Raw genomic sequence first — 18,925 nt, forward strand, 5'->3', positions numbered from 1 at the left:
TGTGAGCTGACAGCCCTCAGCTCAGCATAGAATGCAGTGAAACAGACAGCACGCTGCTGGAAATGGCACATAGGGAACTTTATAGAAGGTCGTGTGGTTTCTTTAAACATTTTTACAAACATGTAACAGAATCTTGGAATGTCAGAGCGGATCTGTAAACATTTCCAGTCTACCAGCTGTAGTAATGGGTCTTTAATTCCTGCATTGGGGTAAAGTGCTTCATACATAAGGCTATCTGAGCAAAGCAAAGGTGCAGGACATTCCAGGCAGGCAGAGTTCATACCCTCTGAACAAGATGGTTTCTTCTCATCCCTTCCCTGCAGTTCTGAGTCACCCATGCAACACAAAAAATGTCCTCCACCACCTGCTCCATCAGCCACAGCTCAAACTTAAAGAGCTATTTATCTTAACCTCTTATTTTTTCCTTTTTGCTGCATAATGACTTATCCTCAAAGCTTTTGATACACAGCTGTGGTTCTGACATGCAGTATGTGTTTCTGGCTGTTCTGTTTCAGAGAATGGCTTGAGGCAAGGAAGGGAGAGAAAGCAAGCACAAAGTTTAGGCTGTTAGTAATGGGATGTGAAGCCTTACTGCATGGTGGCAGCTGCCACACCTCTTCTGTTATCCCAATTTATTTCCTGGTGGAAACCACAAATCAGGAGTGAACAGATTGCTTTCTCTTGCTCTGGGAATGTGGGTAAGAAAAGAACAAGCACAGCTCAGGTCTGTACTTGCATTTATTATCCTCTGTTCTACTGTCAGTTCAATCCTTCTCTGAAGATGCTTTCACCAGCACTGTTTTTGCTCATGACAGAGTAGTGACTATTGCTTGTGCTGCCGGTGGGGAGACCGCTCACATCCCCAGCTACTAGTTTGTCTTCTAGGAGTAGCAGGAAATGGAGACCGTGAATTAGTCTGTTAAAAATGCCAGGAACTGCACCCCGTGTGATCAGAATAGAAGCGTAAAAGCATGGGAATGCAGCAAGGCACTGTTGGAAACATTACAAAGAGCAGCTTTCAAAGAAGAGGGGAAGAAGAGAAGCAAAGATCAAGGTTGTATTGTAGATCTCGTCAGTTGAAAGGCTTTTCAACATACAATATTGGTCAAAATCCTGTGTAGTGCCAGTCGCAGCTTAGAACAGAGGTGACCTTAGGAGTGACAAAAACATAGCCCTTCTGATAAGGCATTTTTCCAGGTCCCTGCTGTTTACTGCCCTGATACCTCCATGATATTTGAGACACAGACAAAAAGACTGGAGGCCTTTTTTGTCATTGTTATTTTAAACACAAGAGTCACCCTCAGCTCCAACACTACACAGCTTCCATTCAAGAAGGCACGTTAACTCTTTGGTGTAACATCTTACAGGAGCAGCAGTACTTTGATAGGCAGCACATGCTCTTCAGTTAGTTTTATTGTTTGCTCAGCGCTTATCGCAATCTACTCGGCTACATCAATGGAACCAACACCTGAAGTCCTGTTCTCACTCTTGTAGATGGTCAAAGTTTGCTGCAGCAGACAGTAGCACAGCGGCAGCTGGTTCTGTCCCCTGTACATTATAACTAAGGTAGATAGAGAACTGAAGACAACTCAGTTGATTCCCTGCTGCATTCCTCTAGAGCAAGAACATGGTCTGACACCTCTCAGCAGGACCAAAACAATAAAGAAATCCCTCAGCTACTGAAGGAAATATGACGCTGCTGTTGGCACACTGGTCAGTTTCCCAAAGTGAAGGTTTGAAAATGAAGGGTTGTATGAAACTCTGGACAGGAGCTTGATAGTTCAGAATGAAATGAACTCAGAGTGCCATAAGCTGTATCAGCTTTGAGGATACCAGCCTTTTGTTTTCAAAATACAGGGTGAAGAAAGTAAAAAAACAACCAAAAAAAATCCCAACAACAGCAAAACAAGAAAATCCTGCCCCCAAACCACTGTCCTGAAAGAGGCAACAGCTGCCAATGTAATATGGAGTGTTTTCTCAAATAAGCTAATTCCAGTTTCTTTAGAGGTTGTGCAGCCTGTGCATACGGACAGCACTCTGTACACCTCAATTAGAGGATTCTTGCTTGGACAAACAGCAAACTCCATTCTTTTTGTGGGCTTTTTCTATTGTTTTTTTTAAATCAGAAACTACACTTTTCCTCCCCCCTAACTGAGAAGCGCGAGGTTTCATTGCCAAGTACAAGCTCACGGGGCACAGCCCACTCAGACCAGATCTTCCTCTGGCACATACAGCATTTTCTCTATTTGACTGCTCACCGCTTCAAAGCTTAACAAAGGAGGATGGGTACTAAGACTAAACAAGTCCCTGTCTGTAACGAGCCAGCATCATCTGAAGGCAGCAGGTACGAAGAGCATTTAAGAAGATGGTTAAATGTTTTTTTTAACACTTGCTGTGTTTCCAGTCATGACAAGCTCCAGCAAGGGAGAGGGAAAAGAACCCAAACAAACAAACCCTGCACGCCCCTTCTGTGCCATTCTTGAGATGATGCCTTATTTGCTATTTTACTGTAGAAACTTTTCCCTCACCAACTGGCTTCGCTCTGGTTCACACACAAAATCTCTTCTACATCACTTTGGAAATCATTGGGAGAGATCTGTCACAGCTGTTTGCAGTTAGTGAACCAGGGCTACTACATAGGAGGAAGGACTCAGAAGAGAGTTAACATTTCAATTGCTATAAAAAGCTCTTTATAGTGTATTCTGAACAAGGTCGTTAAACAAGACACCCTACACACTCCTCGAGGCCCAGCACCCCTGAACTTCACCCACAGAAAGTGCACTTTCCCTCATACTAGGGGGGAAATGAGGGTACGAGACTGGGCAAATAGCTTATTATTTTGCTCTTGAAGAATCTAACCCATAATTTCTACCTGATTGAGGAAAATTTCATGTTGCATTTCATTTTCTAAATAAAAGATACATACACACACACAAAAGCCTTTTGTGATGTGAAGATTTAAATCTATTTCCTGCTACTGAGGAAGTTCCCCAAAAGGGAAAATACTGTAACAGTTCCAGTTTAACAGTGAGCGCTCACCCTTGATAATGTGCTTCCTTTCTACCAAAAGAGAACACTAAGCAGCCAAGCATCAAGCTCCCCTTTGGCAGCTCACTTGGTCCCACAGAAGATAAGTTCGGGGGAGCCCTGATCACGTTGAGTTTTGTTGTATACATTTACAGTTTGTTCACTTATCACTTTCTCTAGAATTCCCCCTACAGTAACATGACACACAAGTTCTCTTCCTCTACCATTTGCCTCAAGAGGGAAAGTCACTGGAGATACAAAGTGAGACACTGAGAATAATTAGTCCCTTTATCGCTATCAGGTATCATCCTGAACGCCCCATTACTGAGGGTTGTGCTATTTCTAGAGAGAAAGAACTGTCACTGACATTGCCTTCTCTCCACACACTGCAGTGCTACCCAGAGCTGGAGAAGACAACTGCAGAAATACCCAATAAATACTGATCTCTGCTAATCCATTTTATCATCACTGTGTCCCAGCCTACCAGCGTGACAGGATCCTTCATTTCGTACTGGACCAGAGGACAGGCTGCCATGGGCTCACAGCTCTCCCACAGTCCTAAACAGTGACTCAGCAGGTGGATGTCAGAACCTCCAGGAGAATTAAACATGCTCTGCTGTAGCTGTTCAGCTTGGATAACACGAAAGGATTACAGTTAAGGAGCATCTCATTCAATTACATTCCCATTTATGCCAGGAAAACTCCTCTAGGTTTCTCAGCGCAGACATCTTAGGCCCCAGACTGAATCAGACAAGCAAGTCTCCAGGCTGCCCTGCAACTATGAACTGAATCGACACTGACACACACTGTGCTGAGCCTCCATGGGAAAACTGCTGTGCTACAGCAGTGCTGTCCTGCACCCAACCAGGTTAGTGAGCCTGGACACTTAGTACAAAATGCAGAGACATCGGCAGTAACACTGCAGCACCTACTGCACCATGCCACATCCTGACCCCACAAAGTCTGTCTGCAAGATAACAAAACTCAGCTCTGCCCTAGAGCATTCCAAAATAAAGAGTGTCTTTTATCTGTATGTTCTGCCCCACATCCAGTCTGTCTAAATCAGAGAGCAGCTCAAAGCAGCAGTATTTAAAAAGAAAAAAAAAAAGCTGTTTGGAGGATTCATTCTAACATCTGGAGGTAGAGGTCCAACCCCTCCCTTGATTGCACTTCTTGCTCATGGTAGTTGCTCGGAGTATTAATTGGAAAAGAAGTTCCCATCTGGAGGTGACAATGGTGGAGTTGGCATATTGCTAGATCCCACAAAGAGGCAGCTCAACTTCGGCTTCAGTTCGTTCCAAACTTTACTCATCTGTGAGTAGAAAAGAAGACAGAAGCAGGAGAACGAGGTAAGGAAGGAACTCACCACTCTGTATTTTAGCAGCAGTTTCAAGATACCCAACAGCACAGCACAAGTTTGACAGAGCACTTTGGAGAAGTCCAGCATACCCAGGCCATTTCTTTTAGATGATGCTATAGTGACTGAACACAAATCTTTCTTTAGAAGCGTTACAGGCTAGCCTTGATCCTCAACCCCTTATTGGAAAATACCCTAGGTGACTTATTAAAAAGTGATGAAAGATCCCATCTGGGTTGGTGATTAAAGGAGGCAGTCCCACTAAAGAAAACAAGTTCAAACTTTTCAATCTTGTTTTGGGAAAAATAGCATAGGTCAAAAAACTCACCTCTTTGTGACCCTGGATCTGGGAATTGACAAAGGCCCCCAAGATGTGAGATGTGAGAGGCAGATAGATATGGATGAGCTGTGTCTCCTGATGCAGGCAATATAAAGAGAAGTAATTCCGAAGCTCCATGGTTAGGATGGCATTTTCTTGCTGAAAGAGAAGGAATTCAGTGAAACACAGTGCCAGGAAGTAGGTGTCAGTAGGAGATCCGTTTGCAGCAGAGAAAACAGTATTCCTCACCAACTGGCAATTCAAACACAACAGGAACTTAAAAAGGCAGTGCCTGGACTCACGGGATATGACAGCAACTGCACTTTCCATCACACAGAATATTGCTTTCCTCAACTCCTGCAAATGTCATGTCATGTTGCCAGAGAATCAGTAATAAGTACTGAGGAAAACAAACGTGTTATCCTTGTAGCACAGCAGGTAGCTCAAATTAGTCAAGTATCAGCTACCCTTCCAGGCTAATGGCTCTCTGCAGATATGACTGAGCTGTACCACTCTCTGCTTCCCCCATGCATCTGCAATACCTCCACAATTCGAGATTCCAGTTGCTCCACTGATTCTGGTTCTTTGTTCTGCACAGTGGCACTCATCATCTGCTTCTTCATCATGCTGTACTTATGCAACGCTCGCTGGTGCTTGTGCAGTACCCCCTTCTCATGTCTTTCACACAGGTCCTTTATAGAGGAAAAGCAGCAAATAAAAAGCAGGTACTGAGTGAAAGCAGGGCATGGTGCTAAGGGACAGTGAGCAGGCAGGTCAAGTACATCAGGAACACAAAGACATGGTCAGGCTTTATATTATTTCTATGCTGCAGATTTGTTTTCCTTTCTTCTTAAGAGGGTAAAAATGTTAGCTAAGAATTCAAGAAACAGAAGTGCCACTTAAGCTCGGTGGCACAGGTCCAAGCAATCTGTAACATCACTTTGGCCAACATTTTGGATCTTATCAGACCACTTATCTTCCATGACCTTCTCAATATTAAGTGCTGGCAATTAACTGCAGTAATTGCTTCCCAGCGCCTTTCTATTTCAGTCCGAGGAGCATGGGAACATCAGGAGAGGCTGCCAAGTACAGTTTGATTAGGTGCTTCTAAAAGAAGTGCCTTTGACTGAGAGATCAATATTGAAAGCAATTCTTTTGTTTGTAGCTGACCTCATGAATTGTCTCCGCTGACAGAACAGTAGCCATCTCATTCACTGTTTTGACTCAAAAGCACTCAAATCCAGAATCCATGCAATTCAAGCAGTTGTTTCTGAATTCCTCCCAGGTATGTTTGCCATTTGGCAACATCTCATCACAAGAATAGCTGATCAGTAAGGCTGTGCAGCTAACTAAGGCTAACAGCCACTTCCATCCCTCTGCCACAGGCCCGCAGTGCCTCCAAGCCACCCTCCCAGACACTTTTCCATCTCATTGGCCTCACACCCTCTGAAGAGCACAAGTTCGCTCTAAACAACTTTCTCACTGGCAGAAGAACAGCAAAGCTCACTTTATAGGACTGGAGTAAATCCAGGAAAAGGTTCAGCTTCTCCACCACATCATTCTCTTCCTGTTTACCCTGGAAAACAAGGAAAAAGTACATTTTACGTAAGCCTGGCAAGAACCAACAACACAGTTGTTCAAATCCTTACCCCATGCAGGCCCCCCACAGCACTCTCTGGGGCATATCAGCACTTACACAACTGCATCAAAAAATCTCTGAGACATTATGGTAGCACTCAGCCTTCAGCATGCAGAGCAATAACCCGAACTGGAGTGAGCACAGCGATTCCAACTGACTGATCACTGTAAGCAGAGCAGTTTGCTCCCCAGCGCTGTGTGCCAGGCCTTTCAGCTCTCTCAGCCTCCACATCTGTTTTCATAGACTCCTCCAATTTCTGGCTTCCCTTCTTACAAGATACCTAATCCATTAAGTCTATAAATACCTGCACATATCCCATAATAGTTCATGCATCAGAAAGCATAAATAAGATGCCAAGCTAAGTTTGACAACTTTGTTTTTTTTCCTTTTACTAAATGCTGCCTTTTCTTCCCATATCAGTAGAGCTCTCTGGACCAAACTCTAGAGAAAAAGAGCTGGTCTGGTTGAGCTATAAAAGCACATTGAATGCTCATTTGAACACAATGGGATGAGAAAACAAAAATATTACTTTTGCTTTCTAGACTGTCACAATCTCGCATCGTTCTCTCATTATCACACTGCACATTTGCAAAGGGCAATGCCATGTGAATGAGTCCCGTGTAATGTCTAAGTAACATGAATGTCAAAATTTGATTCAGAAATTCCAGGTTCTCTGCAGCAGGTAAATAACACAGCACACAGGCCTTTTGGACAGCTCAGTACAGCAAGACAACTGAGCTTGTCCAATAACCACCTAAAAAGAAGAAAGAAAGCAGGCGTTTCCCTCCTTTCCTTTTCCCTGTTATATTCTTTCCCCATTCAAACAGTCCATGTCTTCATTCACACCTGAACAAGCAGGCTGCTGGCTTACGATGCAAGCTTGGATTACAGTCTCGCTTTTAACTTTGTAAATGTCTATGCCTGTAGAGCTCATGATTCAAGATGAAGCTTAAGACAGCAACACACCTTCCTCACTATACAAAAAGGAACACACACACACAAAATGAACTCACCTGCTGCACAGCCTTATCTGCCAGAAGTGCAAATTCGACAGACAGACCCTTCAAGGCCTGTTTCAAAGTCCCCCATGTGCTATTATTCAAAGCAGCCCAGGAAGGAAGCGGTGTAGTGTCTGAGCCCAAAGCACTACGAGAACAGAATTCATCATTAAGTTTAGGAAACAAACTCCATTTGGTAGATGCACAAGTTTACAGAAAGCAGTTCAGAATTTCAGAGCTCGCAGCGCAGAGGTACTACTGCACAGTCACACTGCCCAGTATACACTGGAAGAAGAGACAATATAACCAGTACCCAAGTGTCAAAGCATTGCTACTTATTTCTGTTGGTCTATGGAATACAAGCACAGGATTTCTTATTTTTCAGTTAGGAAGACTTGATTATAGCATACAGCACGCGTTCAAACACCCATTCTAACTACACTACTTGCAAGTAAATCTCACAACAGTTTCAGTTCCAAAGCAACAGCAGAAGTGTTGACACGAGCTAATCTTCTTTCACCCAACCTACCTTAGTTCCTTTCCAAATATGAGAAGATCTGAGGCGTTATCAATGGCTCGAGATGCTATCCTCTCTGCACGGTCCCGGAGCTTGTAGAAGCTGTTATAAATATTCCGGATGAGCTCCCTGCTGGCAGCAAATTGGGCCTGTATGTCAGCTGGGAGGAAGTCCTGAGGAAGCACAAGGAAGGTTACTAGTGGATACACCAGAGACATATTCATGTATCACAACCGTAGGTGCACCATACAGTTAGGAAAGAGACAAACTTCCCTGGCACTCTTCCCCTCCATGCTGTGACAGCTTTGGAGAGATCAGTTTTGTAATTTAGATAGACATGTCAGAAGTCACACAAACACCCCCAAATCTTGGAGGTAGAAAGTGGTTCAAATACAGGTACAGACACCAAAACCCACAAGTTTACTACACAGTCAGAGAAGGAACTGGGAGGTTTCCAGTTAACAGGTTCTGATCAGAAACTACTAATAGCTGCCAGCACTGCTATGGTGAGCACGTACTGAGAGTTCAAATAAGTTCTTACTGACCCATGCACCACCAGTAAGAGCCTCAATTAAGTTCCAATTGCAAAACCTTCTGCTGCCAGTACAGGAACCTGAACAGCCACTTCAAAATTGCTCAATGAGCAGTAAATGTACGCTTAAAGGCCACCTCAGCACTAAACACTGGGATAAAGAGATGAGTGCACAACTTCCACCTGACTTTTCTAAAGCAATCCAAATTACTCTCCCACAGTGAGAAAGACAGAACAATGACTTGAACACCAGAAGACATCAGTTTAGATATTAGCTCTTAAATCATGGGGCCTGGTCATTTGTTTCCTATGCAAGTAAAAGTATTCACTAAGAATCAGGTTCTGAGAAGGATTTGTTATCTTGTGTTCACAAACCAGCATTTAGGTAGAAATATCAGGTCTACAGGCTCAAATATTTATTTCTGTTTCCTAAGAAATTAGGAATTTAAAAGTCCTTCCAAATCTGGAAACAGCTCTCCCCTACCCAAGAACTCTGTCACCAAATAAACACCAGAACTGATCCACGTGGAGAAGAGACATTTAAATCAGTATAAAATGAGGTAAGAAATAATCATACACACCTTGGCCTGGGTGGCCAATCTGCAGATCAGAAATTCATCTCCCACTCCCTGGACCAACTCTCTTAGTTTATTCTGCACATCCTAAAGAAGACAAAGTTTTTCACATTCATTTGATTCTAAGGAAAGCCAGCCTGCACAGGACTCACACTGTAATAGTAAGGCACAACTTATCAGATTGAGCTTTATTCAGGTGAGGTTTAGCTGAAGGGGAATTGCCCTAAATGTTCTCCTAAGAAAAGTTACCATTCTCAAGAAATTGCATTCCTGGCATCAAATGAACTTACATTTCGCTACAGAAATATCACAGAATTATTACAGAATGGCTTATGTTGGAAGGAACCTCAAGGATCAAACTCCAACCCTCCCCCTCCCCCCATCACCAGCAGGGTCACCAACAGCCAGATCTGGTACCAGACCAGGCTGCCCAGGGCCCCATCCAACCTGGCCTTGAACCCCTCCAGAAATGGAGCACATACAGCCTCTCCGGCTGAAAGAAAATGTTCCTCATCACAGGGAGCAACAACGTGCAGGTCAAAAACAACTCTGAACTCTGCCCAGGACAGCAGTGACAGGAAGGTGTGCAAACTCAGTTATCACCAACAAATACTCACTGAGCCACTGAATGACAGAAAGAGCTTCAAGAGCACATCTTCTGAGAAGGGGGGATGTCGAGCCACCAGGTTTATAAAGCGCTTCAGAGCTCTCCTCCTTGACTCTATGAATTCTCGATCAGCTACAGGAAGGAACACCAAATTTCTATTAATAGACTACAAAATTACGGTTGCTCAGAAAGAGAAAAAAGAAAACACTCCGTCCAGTAATTTCCTCGTACAATAATGTTATTTTGCGTTGTTCTGGCTCACTGCAACCCGTTTACCAGCTCCTTTTTACTGTAGCAATACATGGACTCCTAGACTAAAATCAATTATTTACTGAAACGTATTAAACTTAGCAGTATGGGTAGGAGACAAGGCAGCAAAAAGCTCATTCTTGCACAGACAAAGCAAAAAAAAAAAACAAGATAGGATTTTATACAGTTATGCAACATCTTAAATAACAGAAGTTTAAAAATGGTGCCTACAGAAAATGTTTGAGAAGGAGCTTTGCTGTGCCTTCTGTCTTGGGTTACTCCATTGGTTTCTAACAGCTACAGCATACTTGAGTGAAACGATACCAACTCCAGACTTCATTCTTAGTTACCTTAAGCAGACTGACAAGCTCACTTTTATAATGGGGAAAAAAAAAATGAGGGAAACAGTCACTTCAAGGCACTTGGTTGATCTGCAAGAAAGACACCCTTTTGTAGGTAAGCTCAAAGTGTGATTAATATTCCTGTAAGGCTTCTATGTGAGGGAACACTACAACACACAGCATCCTGCTGAAGATGTTCACTTAACATCACTGTGCTGCTGGTCCTGAACTGAGCTCTTAACAATTATTTATTTTCAGTGATATCATCTTGATCACACTCACACTGTGACTTCCAGACAAAACAAAGACCCAAGGTTACCTCCCAGCATCCGCTTTGGTGGAAGTGATGGCACCATACGATATGGGAACTTCTGCAGAAGCATCTCATGGAACACCACAAAATCATTATACCGCCTATAGACTGAGCATTTGAATCTCTGCAATAGAGGAAGAGAGAAATAACTTCCGATCAATCACAGGTTGGACAATCAGCAGCACTTCCACAGCTTCCTAATGTAAGCTGCAGAAAGAAAAGGAACATTTACATCCAGAGAGCACAGAAATGAAATATTCCTCATTCCTTGGGGCTCATGGTTGGAAGGTGGTAGAAAATACTGCTCTCCCATTGGAGCAGCCTGTAAGAAGGACTATATACAACTCTACATTTTCTCACCACTTTTGCTTTGCACATCACCCACCACTTACAATGACACTACGCATTTCCAGAAGTAAAGTAAGGAGGCAGATAACTGGAGCACAGTGGGTACAGACCCAAGGGCCTCCCTGTCTGATTTGAAATCTGATGCTGATTTACGTTGCAGTTCCTTGATGGAGATCAAGGGCAAGTTATTCTACTTTCTTCAGAAGCATCTACAGCTAGAACTGAGAGGGATGACAGCAACTGAAATGAGTTGGTAATGGACTCCTAAATTAAAAACCTAGAGCGACCAGCAGGGTTCTTCAGACCACTGTCTTGCAAAAAACAGAGTCCTCAAGAGCCCACAGAAACATTCATTCTGTTTGCCATTTCCCTCCCATACAACAATCTTTGATGATCTTTCAGACATTAGTCTAAAGCCATAAACATCACCACAAATAAGTGATGCCAAATATGTACAAAAGCTCAGCTGTTGCACAGTAACTGTTTTTTTGGTGGCCTAGGACATGCAAATTGCTCACAGACTAGTTTGAACAGATTTCAAAGCCACCTGATCTACTTGAGAGCTATTTCACTCTCCATTCTATATAAAAGGAAGAGATGCATCAAGTTCAGTTTTAGCCAACCCCACAAGCGGAACCTACAGGTCACGATTAGGGCAAGTAAACTGGAAACGGCCCTGACTCTGCAAAAGGATTTTGAGTAACTTCTGTTTATTAAGGATTTCAGTTTAGCACTGCCAATATTATTTCTTCACAAGTTCTAAACAGTCTGAAACACAGAATAATGGAATCATTGATCTTTCAGTGTTACACATCTGCTTTTGCTCAGAGCTCATGTTGCAGGTGTGCCTGGTTAGCCAGTAACCTGAATACTACCCAGTGACTTTGCAAAACTAGCTGACGATGCATCAGACCTCGGCTAGAAGACGTGCCACACTGCAGAAACACCTGTCAAGAAAGCATAAGCCCAGAGAATGTAAATCCACCCAATACACCTGGCCTGCTCAAACCAGCATCATCCCACAGAGAAACTCGAGACAGAACTTTGCCAAAAGCAAGTGCACACAGATTCCTCAGAGGACGCGTTCACACTGAAAGCAGCGCTTGTTCATGTTACCTTGCTGGAAACTTCATATTCCACATGTTTCAGAAAAAGGCCCTTCTTTTCAGGTATAAGCTCCACCTGCACGCTGTCCTTGCTCAATAGCTCTTGTAGGGTGTGGGGAAGCAGCAGTGGATTTCCTGGGGGTGCCTGCATTAGGAATTGTTCTGGTTCCCGTGGTTCATTCACTGGAGGCTTTGCAAAATCTGAAAGACAAAAAGAGATAAAACAGTCCAACCGATCCAGAGACGATACAGCAAAAGGAGACTTAAAATATCCTGCTCCCTCTCTCAGAGCTCCCACAGTGGTGCAACACCACCAGAAGAGCACTCGAGCCACTCCTCCCCCAGGAGGCTCTGCCACTATGCTACTATGCTACTTCCCACACGTTCGAGACATCGGTACCTCCCTCTCCACTACACCCAGAAGCACCACCAATTATATCAAGTCAGGAAGCCATCTCTACTGAGCAGAAGAATCACAGGCCAAATTCATGCCGTGATTCAGCTCGGAGGCCTGTGTTTCCTGTCTGTCCAGCTCCCACCACAGCAGGATCTGCCAAAAATGAATCAAGCCCTGGCTCAGCACTTTTGGATCCTGCCTAGAACAAATCGTGGAAGTAAAGAAAACGTGTTATTTTACAACTCTGCAGAAAGTTATTGCATTCATTTCACATGGCGTTACAAAGGAAAGAGACACTTTGTTTGACACAGCTATATTAAATTGTATGACAGGGTGCTGGAGCGTGCATGATTTACAGTAATTTACTATGTCAGTATGTTTAAGTTCAATAGCAGCAGGAAACGGATCCCAGCAATGTTTATCAACCCCAGAGTTCCTCTATCTCAGCAAGCTCAGGCAGAATCCTACAAACATACAGACCCTATTGCTTGTAGATAAACCCATCCTGTTTGGGTCTTATTTTGTTGAGTTTTGTTGTTTTTTTGTTTTCCCCACACACTGAATTCAGCCCCAGCTGGACAGCTTAGGATTTCTCTGACCAATGTAATTCACAGCAAGATGCAAAAGGGAACAAAGATGGCCACGGGAGAGAGAGTGCACCAAAGGGGAAAGGAGGATGATTTGGAGCACTCTCTTATTACTGAATGACCAAACTGAAGCCCACCCTCTGAATCTGACTTCATAACTATAAGTTACGTGACTGTAAAGGAAGCTCACATCCTTCTGCAAAGCAAGTTGGGTTTTTTTTCTACCCATTTTACACATAAGAGAAGATGGAAAAATGTAGATTTAACCCTGGAATCTATTTAACCCATACCTGAGTTCTGCTTTACAACCTGGAACAGATGAGCTGCTTCCTCTCCAAATATGTCTGTCTAACAGAGACATGGTGAGCAAGCTCTTTTACAAAGTGAGTTGAATCCACTAATGAAAAAGCGCTTAAAGCTGTGGAGTATTAGCCATCCCCCACCCCCCTTGCAAGCATGTAGAAGTTGCAGCCCTTTTTAAACATATCTAAAATGCTGACAACATAACACCACAGTAACTACAGAAACAAGAATCTTCCCTGCAAGCTTTGATACATAGTTGAAAAGGCTGGTATCTGCCTTAGAGGTTCCTTCAGGAGGATACAGATTCATAACCTCAACTTGAAAGCCCTGACCTTCTCCTGAGGGTTTCCCACCTGCTCCTCCATGTGCTCAAGGCTCTGGAAAATGGAGAACACAGGCAACCTCCAGCTCCTCAGATGTGCAGCTCCAGTCTTTGTTCTGTAGAAGGGCTCAAGGAAACCAACCCAAACCCAGGACAAATGACCTTATCCCACACGTCTTGCCAAGCTTCAGGTTCATGCTAACATGACTCAGAAAAGCAAGTCTTAACACCTCTGCTTTAATTGAATAATCACCTGTTAACTCCACCTACAAAGAGCTTCTAAAAGTTCCAGTTAACTGCCAGAAAACTGTTGTAAAAATACCAACTACTTCAAGCTGATATGGGACTCTGCTGGATAAAGCGTGAATGCATCTATACTACATTTCAAATAGATGCTGAACTGAGAAGGAAAGCAAGGAAGCTCAGGACACGGAGAGTAAGGCAAATTATTTGCTAGCATAGCAAAACCCTCCCACCTAATATCTGATGGTGCTGCAGGGTATCAACAACAGTGCTATCAAGAGGAAGCAGCAAAAACACTCACAGAGAGCACTATGAACAGCACAAGGCAGCCTTGCTCCTGCAGCAGCGGTTCTCCCGGCTGTGTGCCCTCGTAATTTGTGGTTTGAATTGCTGATTCACATGACTGAAATGCAACGTGACGCAGGAGGTTTGGTTATTTCTGCCATGCAGGCACACACGCTTAAACAGAATTCCACAGTCCTGTGTTGCTCAACCACTGGCTCACATTTCAGGGGAAGTCACAGCAAACCAGTCTCCCAAAGAGGAGCTGGTCCAAACACAACCCACCTGCTTCTGAGAGCAGCACAGATCTGCACCAACACAACACTCCTGCTGCCTTTCATTGCCCTGCCAGCCAGCTGCAATTCTGCAGCACCAAATGCACCCTGATCAGAGGCTCAGCACCAGCTGATGAGCTAATATAGCCCCAGAGGGAACAGATCTGGACCATGAGAAAGGACTTACAGAGGAAATACTGAAGGCTTCATGTCTATCCTTAAGTCCCTGGATCTGCTGCAGGACTCAAACTGTGCACCAGCTGATGCTGTGAAGGACTCCCACTTTCACTGCAGTGACAGCAGCAGAGTGAACCCCACACAGAGATCGAGACACGACATTCCTTCACTTGAAAGACTTTGCCAAGTTATTCTCTAAATCCGTGTTCTAAAACTCATTTACAGGAAATACCTTCCCTTTATCAGCAGCTCACACATCCGGCTCTTCCCAAAACATTCTGTAGCTCCTCTACATCCCACCTGGTCTAAATCACACAAACCAGATAACCGTACAGAGTGAGTAATTACACTTTTAATTAATAACATGTCTTCCATATTAGCAGGACAGCGAGCCAGTGTGAACGTGCACCCTCGAACACCGGTCTGAGAACACGACGGTTACTTTGGAGCTGTTAACTTGTTCCAGAAAACACCACTCCAGTGTTAACATTAACCCTGCACAACAACACACTGCAACCATTCAGCAGCCCGTCCTTTGCCCTGCTTACTGAAGAGTCAATTCAGAAACAGCCTGGAGAGTCCTGGCCAGAAATGGTGGATAATACAGGCTAGGAATGGTGGATAATAGCGCCAACTCATTGGTATGAGCTCCTGCATTCAAGCAATAAAAGGATTTACACGCACTGTAACAAAACACTTAATGCTTCCCATCACGCGCTCTGCTGGAGAACAGCTAATTTTGAAACGTTCCCTTTCATCTCAGATCATCATCTAGCAAAGATCATATACATAGAGCTGTAAATGAATGCAGAAATGAGGTAGGAAACGGTACCCTGGAACACAGTGAAGCAGATAAAATGAAATAAGCCCTTTGTGCAAGCTGCCTCTTGGCCACAGCACAGCTCTTCAATCTGCTGTCAATAAGACACGGGGAAGCAGCCTGGGGTAACTGAAAACAATTTGTTATCAAAGTTAGAAGGCATATGCACACATATACAAACAGACAGAACAAAGAGACAAGAAGTAGAGGATTAAAGAAGCATTTAAAACACAGCCTAGTTTTTGTTTGCTTCTGAAAGAACTGCAATAACTGCTGCCCTGTAGGACAGGCTGAAAGGACACAGGGAAGAACTGAAATGGAAAGCTGTGCCCCTTCATGCTGTGCATTTCAAACTCCAGTCAGCACACAGAGCTCACCGCTCCATCCCACACCAGCAGCCTCCAACCCGCCCTGCACAGCTGTGCCCATCTCCCCGCCCTGTTGGAGTGGAGGCAGCCAAAGCTGGAGGGCTTCTCTCCGGATTGCTGCTGCCTGCCACACGTTGCTCTTTATCACACTCGGGTGCTAATCCAGTCAATGTATGTGACATACTTAAGTAGAAGGTGCCATAGAATCACCGGTTGCATGTGTAGCAGAGCCCGAGCAGGGTGTATTTCTGTGTGCTGACACCTCTCATTTCCCCCTGGTAAAAATGCAGGTTCCACCATGAGCTCCCGAGCAAGGCACACTTCAAACAGCAATCACACAGCAGCACTTCCCTTCTGCCTTCTCACCAGAAGCCCCGGGAGCCATGGAAATGCCTTTCTTTCCCCTGGCTGTGCCCAACACATTTCTCCCTGTTCTGAGAATTCCCTTTCAGTGTCCATCCCAGCCGCTCCGAGAGCACACACTGCAACTACAGCATCAGCTGCCTTCCTTTTTATTTTTTATAGTGCTTACACAATCTGAAATCCCCTGAAGACTAAAAAAAGAATAAACAGAAGTTCTAGGGAGGGAAAAAAAAACCCACACACGCAACAAACCCACCTTTCTTCTTAAGGCTTTAGATATTTTTAAGACTGAGACAACTGTACACAACTCAGTTGTTTCTGTATTTCAAAGGAACTTCAGACCACGTCATTCTTATTTGGAAAGGAAAAAGCTGAAAGAACCAGCCTACTTCATCCAACCAAAATGATCCACAGATCTGGAAGTACAAGGAAAGTCTCACTGTTAACACAGATGGTGCAGCTCCAGGCCAAGTTTGGTCGTAAATCCAAACTGCCCAGTGCCAAAACAAGGCAAGATAATACCAAAAATGAGATGTAGGAACACAGGCTCCAACATTCTGCTTTCCTCCTTAAACTCTCCAGCTCCCTCACTGTGGATACCAAACACGTGCTCCGTGCTGGCTGCTCTGGGCTGTTGTTTCCTCTGTTTCGAGGGCTTGGAGGCAGCTTTGGTGGTTGGTTTTTGTTTGATTCCCCAACTGAACTTCAAATTACTGCTTGGGATTTGGTGCAAGAAAAGCAGCAGTGTAACAGCTCAAAGATATTCAAGTAAAGTTACCTAAGCTTCACTTAACAATTTTTAAGTGCTAACGTTTCTGCATTTCCCCTACAGCCATAGATCAATAACTGCTTATCACAATCACATACTACAAGAGGAAAAAAGAAGAGAAAAAAACAGCAAGTTATCTCCTTCCAATATCACAGAGTAAATCTGTATGCCAGAACAGAGAGCAAACTGGGAGCCTTGTGCCCTGCTCTTGTAACCAAGCTGTTAGATCAAGTGATTAATTAAGTAATTTCCCAGTCTGGGAACACAAGGAACGCATTTCATCTCCAAGTCAGACACACAGCCACAGAGTTGAGCTGCACAGACACAGAGTGGGATGGAGCTACACATGTCAAAGCAGTAACAGGATTAGGGGGGAAAATCCATTGAGGAATTTGCACAAAGACTACAGAGATAAATGCCAACCCCTGGCTTAGGACAGCCCTCAGCTCCCAGTGGAGGACTGAACTTCCCTCCTTATTTACACCCAGCTCTAACAAAGAGGGTGGAAGTGTGAAAATTAAGACCCGGTTAACAAGAACATGTGCAAACGTTCTGCAAGAATCAGCTTTCAGGAAGCCATGAGCCATTGCTACGTCCCATAAACATTCACACACCAGTCTTACACAGGGGCACTTTATCTCAACTATAAATCTGCCAAGTTCCCACAAACGCCCCCATCAAAAGAAGATAACTTCTGCTTTGCAAAACTCAATCCATGTACTTAAGCACTGTGCCAACGCCAGTCTCTGGATGGTCTTTTTACCCTTTCTTCTCTCTATTTTTAACAAGCTCATTCATTGTGTTAAAACACTCCCATCCTTTCGTCCCAGCTCCCCATTTCACTGCAGCATCGCCCTCCATCGCTCTGTGCCAACCCACTGCAACTTGGTGGTTATGGGGGAAAACAAAGCAGTTACACTCAAACTCTTCCACCTGCAGTGGGTGCAGCATTCCCCACCAAGCTGAAGATCTGCCATCGGAAGAGAAGGGGAAGCTCCCCATCCCAACCAGCACAGCCACATGAGTTCTCTGCAGTCACTGCAAAACAGACTCAAAAAGGAGCAAGAGCCAACAAAAAGTATTTTAGAAGATCGATACAACCAACTCAGCAGAAATGATTTCACATATTGGTGTATAACCCCCTGAATGGGGACTAGGACAGACACAGCCAGGCTCCAGCCCTTCCCATCACACAGCTGAATTACCTTCACCTGTGCTCCCAGGGCTGACTCAGCACTCACCTCAGGTGATCCAACAGTTCCCATACAATTAGCCATTAGCGTTTTGTTACTTCTTTTTTATTGTTTCACAATACTTTGAATCCTGCAAATTAGATAATTCACACGCCCTGGTCCTGCTACAACACCCACTGACAAATTGCTGCTCCCTGAAGAAGTTCAGGGTGGGTGTTGGCTTCCCAAGATCTCCGATCCCACAGAATCACAGAATGACCTGAGTTGGAAGGGACCTCAAGGATCATGTAGTTCCAACCCCCTGCCTGGCAGGGCCACCAAACATACACCTTTACTAGATCAGGTTGCCCAGGGCCCCGTCCCAACCGCATGGTCTTGAACACCTCCAAGGACGGGGCATCCGACTTCCACTGGCAGCCGGTTCCCAGGAGCCCAACCACCTCTCCGATGTTGAAGAACTGTCCCCCTAAAACACATCCAACCACCAACAATCAAAAAAAAAAAAAATCTCCCTCCCTTATTAACATTTTAAAACGATTTCCCCGGCTCCTGCCTTAATCCCCAAAACTACTGAACACAGACCGAAAATTAAACAGATACCACCTTTCACAGCATACTCCTCTTCCACTATGGCCATCAAGTATTTGCTCTGTGTCTGCAATATAACCTTATTCCAAAGAAAGCCACACTTTCTAAGGCAGAGCGGAGCAGTTCAGCAGCAGAACCACCACCTCACCCAGCCGAGCTCCAGGAGCAGATGCCGAACCGCATGGACATACCTGAGGGAGCTCTCTCTTTGACACAGTAGGACATTTTTTCCACAAAGTCTGCTGCTCAATGTCCCAATATCTTACATCAGCCCTGGACGGAAATATGGGGGCCCAAACATACCTACTCA

At 44.3% G+C, this 18,925-nt stretch overlaps 1 protein-coding gene across 1 annotated transcript; it reads right to left on the reverse strand.

Annotated features, from left to right (window-relative positions):
* Nucleotides 1–59: 59 nt before the first annotated feature.
* SNX8 (sorting nexin 8) lies at nucleotides 60–18,902 on the reverse strand. The gene is made up of 11 exons (XM_015876864.2): nucleotides 18,807–18,902; nucleotides 11,939–12,129; nucleotides 10,481–10,598; nucleotides 9,582–9,703; nucleotides 8,971–9,051; nucleotides 7,870–8,030; nucleotides 7,356–7,488; nucleotides 6,211–6,279; nucleotides 5,246–5,395; nucleotides 4,713–4,862; nucleotides 60–4,339 (listed from the first exon to the last, which is right to left on the reverse strand). The coding sequence occupies exons 1-11, from the start codon at nucleotides 18,838–18,840 to the stop codon at nucleotides 4,226–4,228; spliced, it is 1,323 nt and encodes a 440-aa protein (XP_015732350.1). The 5' UTR covers nucleotides 18,841–18,902; the 3' UTR covers nucleotides 60–4,225.
* Nucleotides 18,903–18,925: the final 23 nt, after the last annotated feature.

The sequence above is a fragment of the Coturnix japonica genome, chromosome 14, assembly GCF_001577835.2.
Source record: "Coturnix japonica isolate 7356 chromosome 14, Coturnix japonica 2.1, whole genome shotgun sequence".
Lineage (NCBI taxonomy): Eukaryota > Metazoa > Chordata > Aves > Galliformes > Phasianidae > Coturnix > Coturnix japonica.